Below are 13,918 nucleotides of genomic sequence, written 5' to 3' on the forward strand. Positions count from 1 at the left end.
GGAAGCAGGCTCCCTGCGGAGCAGAGAGCCCGATGCGGGGCTTGATCCCAGGACCCTGAGATCATGACCCAAGCTGAAGGCAGAGGCTTTAACCCACTGAGCCACCCAGGCGCCCCTGTGAACACATTTCTGCTTCTGTCCCTCATCACAAGCCAAGGTGGAATCGCCTCATCCCTCCTAAGCTGTGTTAGAAGTGGGGATTCTTTCGGACAAAGGGTCACAGGAATGTAATTTGCTCTTTGAGCGGTTTTGTCAGCCTGGGGCTGACCCTGGCAACTTCTGTTGGGTCCAAGCAGAGGAGTCTTGGAAGAATAGGAGTGGGGAATGGAGCTCAGCACAGTTCCTTGATAAGTTTTTAATCTCCGTGTTTAATTGATGAAGACACCTCTCATACGTGTCTTATTAAATTGTCCTTTTCCAAAGTTCCAAAGCACAGATTGTGTAGTGTGTCTAAAGAATGCTTCCCTCTCTCTCAATATGAGCATGACCTTGATGGCTGCCCACTGAGAACAGTCTCATTCTCACCTGACAAATTCTGGTCTTATGACCCTATTTTCATTTTCACTTGTCTCTTTCTGGGTGAAAATTTTGTCATTATAATCTAGAGATATAATCATTGCATGATGACCTTTATGCAAGAAAAAAATACTAATATGAAAAATACCTTCCATCTCTTTCTATTTAACATTCTTTCTTAACTTGTTAAATTATAAAAATGTTTTCTGTAGTTGGTGTCTGACTTTTGCCTTGTTATTCATGTACCCATTTTCCTGTAATCAGAGTAGTCATCTATTCGCCCAAAGCCAAATTCTGCATTTGTGTAACTTGTTTTATAAATACCACTCACGTAGGTACCAAATGCTTGATGAAAGTGATGATTGTGATGATGCTTCAAAACAGAAATTATCTTCTATAATATGGTTCTGTTATTTTAATAATTAAAAAGTGATTTTTAAATACACATTTTTATTCAAACTGAACCACCTTTAAAATATTTTGCAAATATAGAATCATGTTGTATATCCGAAACTAATACAATGTCATGTGTTAATTATATTTTAATAAAAATATCTTTAATCATTCAAATGTTTAAAACCTTTGAAATAAGCATTATATTTTTGGAATTTATCCTAGGAAAATTATCAGAACAGAGGACTGATTTCTATGTACAAAAATGTTCACTGAAGTTTTATTTATAATAACAAAAATGTACAAATCTTAAATCTCAAACAATAAGAAAATAGATAAATAAGATCGGTATACTCATATAGTGGAAAATAATACAGCTGTTAAAATTCCAGCCAAAAGTATAATTTTAAAATAGTAGAGGGGTACCTTGGTGGCTCAGTTGGCTAAGTGCCCAACTCTTGATCTCAGCTCAGGTCTTGATTTAACAGTCCTGAGTTCAAGCCCCATGTTGGGCTCCATGCTGGGCACAGAACCTACTTTAAAAAAAAACAGTAGGATAGAGGGGCACCTGGCTGGGTCAGTCAGTGGAGCATGCTACTCCTGATCTTAGGGTCATGAGTTCAAGCCCCACATGTGGCATGGAGTTCATTTTTTTTTTAAATTTTAGGGGTGCCTGGGTGGCTCAGTCATTAAGTGTCTACTTTTGGCTCAGGTCATGACCCCAGGGTCCTGGATCCAGCCCCCTTTCGGGCTCCCTGCTCAGTGGGGAGCCTGCTTCTCCCTCTGCCCCTTACCCTGCTTGTGCTCTCTCTCTCTCTCTCTCTCTCTAGTAAATTAATGAAATCTTTTTAAAATTTTTTTTAAAAAATTTTTAAACAAAAAAAATTTTTAATAGCGGAATATAAAACTATAATCAAACAATTCTATTTTTAAAAATTACAAACACAGAGAAGATAAATTGAAAGAATAGCAAAATGATGGTATGTTCATGTCTTTTAAATGGTAAAATTATAAGTAGAGTTTTCTTTATATAGACTTTCCCATGTTTTCTCGAATAAGTAACTTAAAATAAGGGGGGGGGGGAAACAGGCACTTTTAGAAGTCCTCTATTATCTCCAGATCAAGTCCAGCATTTTATTTGTATTACTTAGAAATTAAACCTTAAAAAGTTTAAAAATGCAGGGGCTCCTGGCTGGCTCAGTCAGTGGAGCACAAGACTCTTATCTCCAGGTTATGGGTTGGAAGCCCATGTTGGGTGTAGACATTACTTAAAACTAAAACCTTAAAAAAAAAAAAGTGCAAAATGTTTCACTCTTCATGGTCATTCACTATTACTTAGGCAAAACAAAGCAACCATTTTGTACTTGTCAGTGTTTGTTTTAAACACAAAGAAAAGGTGAACCCAGTAAATATAAAACAGATGTTGAATTACATACTAACTTCACTTCACACTCTTCTGTTTCTCTAATAGTTAAAGAGTTAGTGAATTGCTTTATCCTACGTACAATTCTAGGCTCAAATGTAAGACTTAGAAAAGTCCTGCAAGAAAAATAAGAATGCAGAAATTACTTTATTACATTATTAATTATTAAAGCATTACTTTTCTCCCTTTAAAATTACTAATTGTATTTAAAAATGCAAAAAATAACATGTCAAAAGCTAATGTCTTTTGTCCATAAATCAGCTATATCAGTATAAACAATATAGACAATAAAGAAACAATAAACACAAAGTTTTAGTATGGTCCTACCTGAGTCTTGGTACAACCATTGCATTCTGACCATGAAGCATAGGAATCCCACTGGCAATTGACTGGAGATGCAGCTCTGTCGAATTGTTATAAGTCAGGTAGAAGATAAGGAGAGGGGAAACATAAAGAATGGTCAAAAATAGTAAAAAAAAAAAAAAAAATTGCTTCACAATTTTTTAAGAGGCACCAAAAGCATCCCAAGATACATAAAAATGTATGTGGAAGGGAGCAACTTTTTTAGAGATTAATATTTATTAAACATCTATTATGTACCAAACATTTAATTCAGACACCTGAGCTGTAGAAACAATAAGAGATAGGTCACTGACTATGGGTAGAGGAGATGACAAAGATGCAGATGAATAAACAAATAATCATAATATGATCATATAAGCATGATCTATAATACAATGTACATCATTTGATCAATTTCATAACAGAAATGTGTACAGTATAATGTATTGTGGAAATATAGATAAGAGATTGTTCACATGTGAGAGGGTAGGTGAGAACATATAAGAGGAAGGTATTCTGGCCTTTGAAAGGATTCTGAATGACAAATTGAAGAGTTATACAGAAACTCTTCACTGGAAGACAAAAAGCTCTAAAAAGACCCTATGAGAAGTGAGAAACTGAAACCTGGCCAAGACTAAAGGGACAGAAAATTATTTTTAGATATTCCCCATGCTCATTTAGGCTACTACTTTCTCAAGAACACACCCAAGAAGAGTCAATTTGAGCTTAAGCAATTCTACTCCACTAAAATACATGAAAAAGGACAGTCGGTTCTCATGTGACACTTAACTCCAGCTTTGCCAAGATCACACGGCTTGGCCTAGCATAAAAGCACATTTTACAAGGGGCAGAGGAAATCAGACTCCTGATTTCTGGATTGTGAGCACATTACTAGCCTTGGAGACATCTGGAGTCAAGGTGATTTGCACTCGTCTTAAGCCTCTGAGGTGATCCTGAGTAAGTTGTCCCCTTTGTAGTGTATGTGCCTCCCATGCTTTTATGGAGACAATGTTGCTAATCTGTCATCTTGACATGGCCATAATGATCCAAAGCCTCAGTGTCTGTGACCCCTAAACAATCAAACTTGCCATTTTTCTATGTTGGGTCCCAGGGACAGGCAGAAGACTTCCCCAAACACCGATGCTTAGGAAGAAAAGTTAGCTTGCCCTTCTCTCCTCTGTGTTCCCACAGTAGGGCATGCAGCCCTCTCCCAGAGAACAGAGCACATCTGCACTGAAATCAACTATTTCAAGATCTGAGTCACCTGGTGGACTCGCTGTACTGTATTGGTTCTCTTTGCAACCCCATCATAGCTCAGCTCCTGAAACATATTCTGAGAGGCCAATGAAGGGAATTGACCTGGTCCTATCCCACCCAACTGATGAGAGCAAAATAAGGCCATGGGTAAATGAGGTTGGCTTTTTTCCAGGTCTCAGGAGTCAGTAAACCTAATTTCTTAAAAATAAATAAATAAATAAATAAAAATTTAAAAAAAAAAATCTCTGACCCAGACATGAGCTACACTTGCGATGAGCATAGCATAACATATAGACTTGTCAAATCACTATGTTGTACACCTTAAACTAATGTAACATTGTGTGTCAACTATATTTCTGTTAAGGAAAAACACAAAACAAAACAAAAAAACTCTCAATCTTTAAAATCCAAAGAATGTTTTGCAACGATTTCATTTAAAAGTCAAATTCTGCTCTAAGTTGTGTCAATTCTAAGGTTGGTTCAATTCTCTGAATTGCAGGTAAAATCACGATACTGGGATAAGAAGAAAACCTTGCTGTATTTTTAGATTTCAGGTTTCTTTCTTATGGAAAAAAATAAAGTAATATAAGAATAAGAATAAAACAAGCTTTTGCTAATCATTGCCTTTTCTCAAAATGTGGAAATATAAAATATTAAGGGATAAAGATGTGTCAGGCTGCAATGTAAAAATCAGGCCATGTACTAAAGAACTTCCTAAAAATAAAAAACAATTTTAATGATTTCCAAAAAAATTCTCACCTTGAAAAAACTTGGAACTCTCCTATAAATCCCACCAAGATGAATAAAATTATTACCTGGGGGTGAAGAGGGAGGAGGAAAAAAACATTACTTTAGTTTGCATTTCTTTAATGAGTTGAAAGTGTACACATTCCTACAGGTCAAGATTTGTGAGCTGGGAATATAAAGAAGGAAAGAACCATGGACCAGGCTCAACAACTGTGCTTGTCCTTTAAATTTCCATTCCAAATAAAAGTTTAATACAGTTCTGTTGAGCTCGCCCTCTACTGTTCATTTCTGTAAAGACAACTAGGGGCTGGGGAATGTCATGGCCAAACAAATAGAAAATTTAATTCATTAGAGCCTCTCTTTAGGGATCTTTTAATTCCTTTCTCCACTCATCTTCACTCTAACTTCAACACTCATAAGGACACCTGGAGAGGAGGAAGCCTAGAAGAAAGACCAGCCAAGAATAAGGAGTTAGAAGGGAAATAAGCATCATACATGAAGAGTCAACCAAAGTTGAAGCACATCCGTAGTCAGAGGGCGGTGACGCTCGCCCAGGCCCTTAGTTCTGTGGCTGGGTCAGATTTAAAACACCTCCGAGGCCTTTTGTAATCATCTTTCCATAACAGCACCAGCCTAAATATTGAAGATTTTGTAGATCACAAAATTATATATAAAATGGGGTTACATTTTGTTTGAAAAACCAAATATGGGGCACCTGGATGGCTCAGTTGGTTAAGGGACTGCCTTCAGCTCAGGTCCTGATCCCGGAGTCCCGGGATGGAGTCCTGCATCGGGCTCCCGCTCCATAGGGAGTCTGCTTCTCCCTTTGACCTTCTCCCCTCTCATGCTCTCTCTCACTCTCACTCTCTCTCTCTCAAATAAATAAATAAAATCTTTGGAAAAAAAAAAAACCAAACATGTATTAAAAACAAATCTAGAAAGACATAATAAAAGGTAATCCTTTACTTCTGGTATGAAATTACAGGTGATTTCTATTATCTTTTTTTCTACTTTTATGTATTTCCCTACTTTGACCACTGAAGGCATCCATGAATAGAATTCAAATCTTTACTGGAGACTCTCTGAGTGTCAAATGTATTCAGTTCATAACCGAGTGTAAAAGTCCTTAAGACCATCGTACCCCACATTTTAACAGGCCAATATTCTTTCTCTTCTCCCCGATCTCCTCAGACATTTTTCCCTCTCCTTGTAGTTGAGCAGTGGCTTCCCAACATTTTTTCCAGACCTTTCTACTTGCCTTCCTAAATCACCGAGGTCTTATTAGGTATCTTTCTTTCCGTTGTAAAATCCTAGTTGCCTGCTTCTGATTTTTACTGTTCTACAAAGCTTATTATTCTGATAAACACAACCAAAACACTAATAGCTGTGGGCATCCTGGAAATGAGTGAACAATGGCATGGGAAGCTGTGAATACTTTTCGGACTTTTCAATGAGCACATAAAGCACATAATCTAAACCAACACTTTTTTTAAGGTTTTTTTTTAATTAAAAACAAGGATTTCTTTTTTATTTTTTCAATAATGTCTTTACTCTGTGCTGTGTCAGCTCATTTTTCCTCCCTCTGGGAAAGCTTGTCTTATAGCTTTTTTTAGTCACTCCCAGGTACTAACAAATTGTCACATTTTCAAAAAACAAAAATTCTGAAACAATCTAAACAGTCAAATTTCAATTCAGTATTCAATTTTAAATTTCTCTCTTACTTTCTGATCCCAGATGCTCCTAACAAGGGCAGAGTGGTGTTTGCTTCAGAATTCCTTCCCCTTGTGCTTGTGCTTTTCTTCCCCATCTCTCTGAGCTGTCTCTGTCTTCTTCAAAGTCATGGCAGCAGGAAGGAGAGGGGCAAGAGCCAAAAAGGGGGTCCGCATTGGGTCCATGAGAGATTTGCTCACATCCTCATCCTGTTAAGCTCTGGATGTCGGGATGTCACCAACCCTGTTGTGTCGTTTTACTCTGCTGAACGCAGGCCAGTGAACCAGCCTGTGCCTTTAGATTTTCATGACTAGAGTATCATTCCCTGATGTGGAAATGTTGGGGTTCAGAACAGTCAAGAAAGAATTCTTGAGATGTCTTCAGTCCAAAAAGGTGGGTTTATTTAAGTACAGGGATAGGACCCATCGGCAGAAGGAGTACCCCTGCAGTTGTGGTGGGTGACTGATTATATACTTTTAAGTTGGGAGAGGGATTGGGTTAATGTATGTATCTAAGGAATTTTAGAAGCAAGGTGTCCAAAACCCTGAAGGGGCTAACTATTGTTAGGAAAAGGTCATTTATTATTATTATTTCTAAGAATATCTTAGTCGTGAGACCCTTCAGATGTGTATCAGTGGGCCAAACGCTTGGAGAATGACTGCTAACATATATATCTTGGAGGTGTATGTGGGGGGAGTAGAGATAAAGGAAGTTTCCAAAGGAATCTGTATATGTTTGAGTAGACTTACAGGATCCTGGGAGAGGGGGTAGGATAACATTAAGTTAAGATTGTCTTTTGTTCTTAGGAAAGTGTCAACACTGAGGCAGCTGAGTTCCTAGAGGAAGGTCACTCTACCTGTTTCAAGGACTTGTCAATAGGCAGTAGGCAGTAAGGAAATAATGTTTTCTTTTGCCTTTGTTTCCCACATCATTTCCTATATCCCCCATACTCTAAGGGTCATGATCTTGCATACTCTTAAGGATGCAGATAGTCAAAGGGTCACCAGACAGACTTAGAGCTACCCTTTTTGTTTGTTTGTTTTGAGAGAGAGAGAGAGAGAACATGAGCAAGGGGGAAGTCAGGGAGAGGCTTAAGCAGAGTCTGCAGTGAGCATAGAACCTGATGCAGGGCTCCATCCCAGGACCCTGAGATCATGACCTAAGCCGAAATCAAGTGTCTGCTGCTTAACCAACTGAGCCACCCGGGTGCCCTGAGATGCCCTTTTCATAGTACTGCATTGCCTGTCCAGCATCTCACTCCAAAATGTCGGGATACTGAGCACTTACTGTTCTTGGCCTTCAAGTCTCAGCAAAAGCGGCATCATGAAAAAATTCATTAACATTCTACTGCATAAGTTTTAAAAGAATTTCAACCAAGTTTTAGGGAACACACTTTTTTTCCATCAGGACTGCCTTTGCCAACACCTTCCCCATATATGTACTCTTATTATAACCTGTGAAGATCTGCCTATTACAAGGCAGTTTTGTTCATGAGCTATATAAGCTGAATCTTTAACCAAGAGAATTCCTTGAAATTTGTTTCCTGGGTCCCTGAAAATGAAGTAGTTATCATTTCCCACCTTCAATGAGAATATCTTTTTTTAAGATTTTTATTTTATTTATTTGACAGAGAGAGAGCACAGCATGGGGAACAGGAGAGGAAGAGGGAGTCCAACATGGGGCTCAATCCCAGGATCCTGGGATCATGACTTGAGCCCAACACTGACGCTTAACCGACTAAGCCACCCAGGTGCTCCCAAAAAGAGTGTCTTAACAAATGAACAAGATAGAATAATCACAAATTAATAACAAATGATGCAAAAATAAGTTAAGTTGCTGTCCTTGCTCCTATCTTTGGCTGAACTATAATTTTTCTAACATTTGTCTACATTGCACTGGACCAACACGTGTACTTGGTAAACTTTTAATTGCCTTCCATCCATCTGTATCTTCCACTCTCACATTCCTGACCCTTTCTTTCATCAAAGATTCCAAATTCTAAAATTCCAAATCTTCAACTTCACTTATATAAAGCTCTTGGATGAGTCAAATCATGGGGTTTCATGGCATGACCCCAAATCAAAGAAACAAACAAACCAAGTACACTGGAGGGACATTTTCCCTAAGAAACAACAAAGGTACTATTGTATTTCTTAAAGCCTTTCTCAGAACGTTCATAAACATTGTCTCCAGTCTCTGATTCCCAGACCTCTGAACCACTAATTTTACTGCAAAAAAGAAAGAGGAATTCACTTTGGCTGAATTATTAAATATATTTAAATAAGGATTTTTTTTTTAAAGTTACCCCCAGATCTTTCCCTTTCCTGTTTTCCCCCTTTTTTGAGTCATTTTGATTAAGCCTCACTTCCTTTTGAGATCGCTTTGTTTACAAAAGTAATGAAATTATTATCTTACCTTCATGTTTGGGGAAACATTCAGAGCTGAAGAAGGAAGAAAATTTCCACTGAGTGTGGGTGAATTTTCAACAGCAGGAAGAGCCCAACAATCTGCTCCTTCCCCGTCTCTCACTGCTGGGGATTAACTTGGCACTCATAAACAGAGCAAGTGGTTCGGAGACTTAGCTCCTACCCCGACCAGATTCCCTGGGGACACAAAGAGACTGCCTCCCTATTTAGTCCTTGTCTTGAAGCCAGATGCGTCTTATCAACTTACACAGGCCTTAGCTTTAGCCAGCTGGAACTGTTTGGAAGTATAGTTCTAAGAAAACATCTGTAAATCAAGAAAGGCAGCAAATGTTCCCAGGTCGATGTTCAAGTGATTTTCAATCAAAGGAGACTCTATGTAAGGCAAGGGATAAGCCTCCTTCCTATTTCAATCTTCTAAACTAGGCAGATGTTTTCCAGATTCCTTAAAGGGTGTTGTACACCAGACTTGGAGATTAAACACTGTGAGAAAGAAGATCTAAACGCGGTTCTCTCACTCAGAATAGAAATGGAACATTTGGGGGTGGAATTTCCACCACTTCTCTCAACAAAAAAGGGGAAAAAAAAAAAACACAACAACAACTATACCATATATATATTTATATTTATACACATACACACTAACACAATATTACCTCCATCCCCTCATGCTTGACCTCCACAGAATGGTTGGAAACAGCACCATGTTTTGCAAACATATTGAAGAGCATCATTAATTTTCCCAAGTTCGTCCTCTAATCCTTTGATGTGGAGCTCACTGTTGAAAAGTTCTTATCATGGCCATCACCCTCCATCCATTTTCTCCTCTTCTGCTATTGCCTTGGCTAATTCTGCCAGATCCTCGTTCTCCAGAGGTTTGCATTGATCCTAGCAGTTCTCAGCATCACTTTCAAAGATTGCATGAAAGCTGCATTTGGGGGGCAAGAGTTCAGACTTTCTATTGAAGCTGAGCTATAACTTGATTCACATGGTTTGGCCAAATATTCTGACACTAGCTGCTAGGGCATTAATAGGAGAGAAGTTAAGTGTTAAGTGGGAAAGGATTTTTGCGTTGAGAGTAATTTTATAACTAAACATTCCATTAGCGAATATTTTCCAGTTTTAATGATTTATTTCTTTCTTTATCCAAAGAACTTGAATAATAGAGACTAACCCCTACCCTCCCTTCATAAATTAAATGGGCTCCCAGAGACAAATCTTCCATATCCTTTGTTAAAACCATTAGTGATTTGTGTGGAAGAAATTTTGCCACAGAGAAAATGACCCCTAATTCCTGAAAGATTTTGTTGTTGTTGTTGTTCAACTCCACTTGCATGATTTCTAAATGTTATGGACTCTTTTTTTTTTTTTTTTTAAGATTTTATTTATTTATCTGACAGAGAGAGAGATCACAAGTAGGCAGGGCGGTTGGGGGCGGGTGGGGGGGAAGCAGGCCTCCCGCTGAGCAGAGAGCCCGATGCGGGGCTCGATCCCAGGACCCTGAGATCATGACCTGAGCTGAAGGCAGAGGTTTAACCCACTGAGCCACCCAGGTGCCCCTGGACTCTTCTTAAGGACTCACTGTGCAGGGGAGCCTGGCTGCCTCAATCAGTGGAGCATGTGACTCTTGATCTTGGGTTGTGAGTTCAAGCCCCATGTTGGGTGTGGAGATTACTAGAAAATGAAATCTTAAAAAAAAAAAAGTACTCAATATTTGATTCCACATTAAACAGGTTCATTTGCATTCCCCTGAAAGCCCAGATTCTGAGATAGGAAACCAACTACAAGTACGCTTTTTGGAGAGTTTGAAGGGTTTGGGCTTTGTGTTTTGGCTGGTTTTTTTGTGGGGTTTTGTTTGGTTTTGTTTTGTCTTATTTTGAGAAGTGCTCTAAGCAGATATATCAACCAACACCCTATCATTGATTGAGGGTGGCTCCTAGATTCAACTCTCCAACACTTCCAGTTTGCCTTGGGGGTAGGGCTGGCAGCACTGATAGCTGGCAGGGTGGAGGGGGTAAGAGCCTTCAAGTAGCCTGTTGCAGGTATCAGCAGTATTTGCAGATAATTGCCTGTGTCATGTAGCAATGAGTGCTGAGGGGAAATAAGTAGATACCAACAGCACTGCTGTGGTAACTTGTCATTCGTACACGAATGTGTTCATTAATTTGTTTATTCTAATTCAATAAATGCTTACTGAGGATGCATGACATAATCGGCTAAAGATTTTGACAGATAGAAGCCTTGAGCAATATCTTTTATTATTTTTATTCCTTACATGCTATAAAGATCATGTGAGCCCATGTATAGAGACCATGATCCCAAGGTCCTGGGATCGAGCCCCACCTCAGGCTCTCTGTTCATCAGGGAGCCTGCTTCCCCCTCTCCCTCTGCCTGCCTCTCTGCCTACTTGTGATCTCTCTCTGTCAAATAAATAAATAAAACCTTTAAAAAAATTTTTTTTAATGTCTCCAGATATTGCGAAATGGCCCCAAGAGGCAAAATCAGCCCTCCTCTACTGAGAACTACTGTTATGGTGTCTCTCTCTAGCAAAATGCTCAGCCTTAAAATCACAAAGCCCACAGCACATGGCATTGTAAATTAAATGTTCTAAAAGTTGTACACCAAGTAAAATGTCTTAAAACTTTTCTCAAACCAGAATTCCAAATTCATGTGACCCCAGAACTTACATTTCTAACAAGCTTGAAAACTGGTTTCGCAGACATGCTTTAGCAAATGGTGTCTGAACCAATACTGAATCTGCGGAAGACGAAAGCAGATTTTTGCCAGACTGGGGAAGCGTCCACAAGGGCTCAGTCCTCTCCCTATCTCCTGCGATGACACGTTCCCTATTCCCCATTAGTCTTCACTTTCCTTGGTAGCACTTCAAAACCTTGAACATCCCCAGGCCCTAATGATACAGACCCCTGATGATATCAAGAAGCTGTTATGGTCCAACTTGGGGAGATGCTTGAAAACATTTCAACAAGCCTATTTCATTTGCTAGCCATTCGTTCTATCCTGAATTGTTCCACTGACTCTAGGCGCATAAGAGGAATAAACTTGCCAAGGAAGAATAAAGCCTCCTTCTTAAGTCCTGTTGAGTCTGTCAAGGTCAGAAATCAAACCGCCAGAAATTGGCGCAAAAGGCAACAGTGCCCCCTAGTGGCGGACATGCTGCAATGCCTCAAGTAATAGATTAGCGTTAGGCTCTGGAGTTAAATCACTCAGGAGTGAGAAACATTGAATCTTCTTAGTCTCTCAGTCAAGTGCTTGTTAAGCTAATAAGGACTCCAGGTGGTATCTTCTTTTTCCATTAAAGTGTCATGGTGTGAATAGTTTGAGAATCAGAAATGGCTGCTAGGCAATACTTACCTAAAGGAACTTTTCAGCAAAACGACCGTTAAATGGCTTTATCATGTACCTAATCAGAAGCTGTCCATCTCTGCCGGGAACACTGCATTCAATACTGTGATTTGCGCATTATTTAATTAGTTCATTTATTTCCTTCCTTAGTTATTTATTTTAAAGGAGATAGAAGTTTATTGAATACACCACAAGGGAGCGGCCAGTAGGGCAGCAAAGGAGAGACTGTCTGCCTGCATTAAAGTGAGGTCACCGGAAAAAAACAGTGGGGTCATTAGATTAGTACTGTCTGTTGGTACCCAGCCCCTAAGAATGATGTGTAAGGTTTAAATAGATTAAGAAATATTTCCAGGGCATTGCACTTCCGTGTAGACATCTGTTGTTGCTGTTTACAATACTGGACGAGCCTTTGCCTTGGGGGCCCTGATGGCTGCGGATGGCAAGGATCCAAATAAAATCAGGAAGCCATACCAGGCTTTGTCGTTATGGGTTTCAAGGTTCTCAATAGCAGCAGGCATCTGCTAAATTTAGGAGAGGGCCTGGCCTTGTTTGGGTTTCTGACATCTGGGTTTTTCAGTTTTCTGCAATGTCGTAGCCTACAAGGCCAAGATATATTTCATTTGGTTTAAATTTGAATTAAGTCAGAGAGCTCTGAGAAGGAAGGCACAAAATGCAAAGATTTTCGTGGTTCCGTAAATGCCTTGTGTAAAGACCTGCAGAGGAAGGGTGAATAGCAAAGGACAAGGTCATTTATTTGATTTGCACAGTAAAGTTGGGGTGTCTATGCAGAAAGCTGGTTTGTTGTTATTGTTCTTGTTGTTCTTGTTGTTTTTCCAGAGCAAGAGTTCAGCATATTATAGCTCTAAAATAAAAAGTAATCACTTCTGGAAAATGTCAATCTATGCCATAATTTTAAGCTTTATCTCCTTAAGCTGTCTCCACACAGATATAGTTTGATATCAGATTTATCATTCCATGTTCCACAGGCCAAGAAAAAATAATGAGTGGTAGATAAAAATAAAATTCTGAATTATACAACTCTTCAAATGTTTGTGAAAAAGTTTTAGAAAACAGTGAAGAACAGTCACAAATGCCTAATTAGAGATTTCTTTAAATGAAGAATTCTCCTGAAAGCAATAAGGCACTAATCTGTGTACGAATATGTGTCCTAAAGGCAGAGTATGGATTCAAATCCTAGGGAAGTTGCTCTGTCTCTCTAATCCTCTTGCTTCCTTACCTGAAAAGTAGAAATAATATTATCTAAATTATAGGGTTGTTCTATTAAATAAATCCAGGTAAAGCAATTAGCACTGTGCCTGGAATGTAGGAAGCCTGGTCAGATAAATGTGAACTGGAATACAAAGGATTAGAAACAACACAGGGGTGCCTGGCTGGCTCAGTGAGTAGAGGAGGTGACTCTTGATCTCAGGGGTGTGAGTTCAAGCCCCATATAGGGCACAGAGCTGCCTACTTTTTTTTTTTTTAAGATTTTATTTGTTAATTTGACAGACAGAGATCACAAATAGGCAGAGAACCAGGCAGAGAGAGAGGAGGGGAAGCAGGCCCCCTGCTGAGCAGAGAGCCCGATATGGGGCTCAATCCCAGGACCCTGAGATCATGACCTGAGCCTAAGGCAGAGGCTTTAACCCACTGAGCCACCCAGGCGCCCCCACAGAACCTCCTTTTAAAAAAGGAAAGAAAGAACGCAAACATGCATCAATAGTAGCTTGGTTAAATAAATTTT

At 39.2% G+C, this 13,918-nt stretch overlaps 1 protein-coding gene across 2 annotated transcripts in view; it reads right to left on the reverse strand.

The window, feature by feature from the left end:
- Window positions 1-9,506, reverse strand: part of LOC111140845 (complement C7) — a 56,250-nt gene extending 46,744 nt beyond the window's left edge. Inside the window, exons 1-3 of one of the 2 annotated variants that reach the window (XM_022493058.1) lie at window positions 9,468-9,506; window positions 4,691-4,746; window positions 2,660-2,735 (exon numbers count right to left, since the gene is read on the reverse strand). In XM_022493058.1, coding sequence (XP_022348766.1) covers window positions 2,660-2,735; window positions 4,691-4,746; window positions 9,468-9,473 — 138 coding nt within the window. In that variant the 5' untranslated portion in view covers window positions 9,474-9,506. Of the gene's footprint in view, window positions 1-2,659; window positions 2,736-4,690; window positions 4,747-8,803; window positions 8,994-9,467 lie in introns of those variants that run through there. The other variant, XM_022493057.1, reaches the window with a different exon arrangement.
- Between the last annotated feature and the right edge of the window lie 4,412 nt (window positions 9,507-13,918).

This window comes from Enhydra lutris, unplaced genomic scaffold (assembly GCF_002288905.1).
Source record: "Enhydra lutris kenyoni isolate GAN:26980312 unplaced genomic scaffold, ASM228890v2 scaffoldscaffold5, whole genome shotgun sequence".
NCBI lineage: Eukaryota > Metazoa > Chordata > Mammalia > Carnivora > Mustelidae > Enhydra > Enhydra lutris.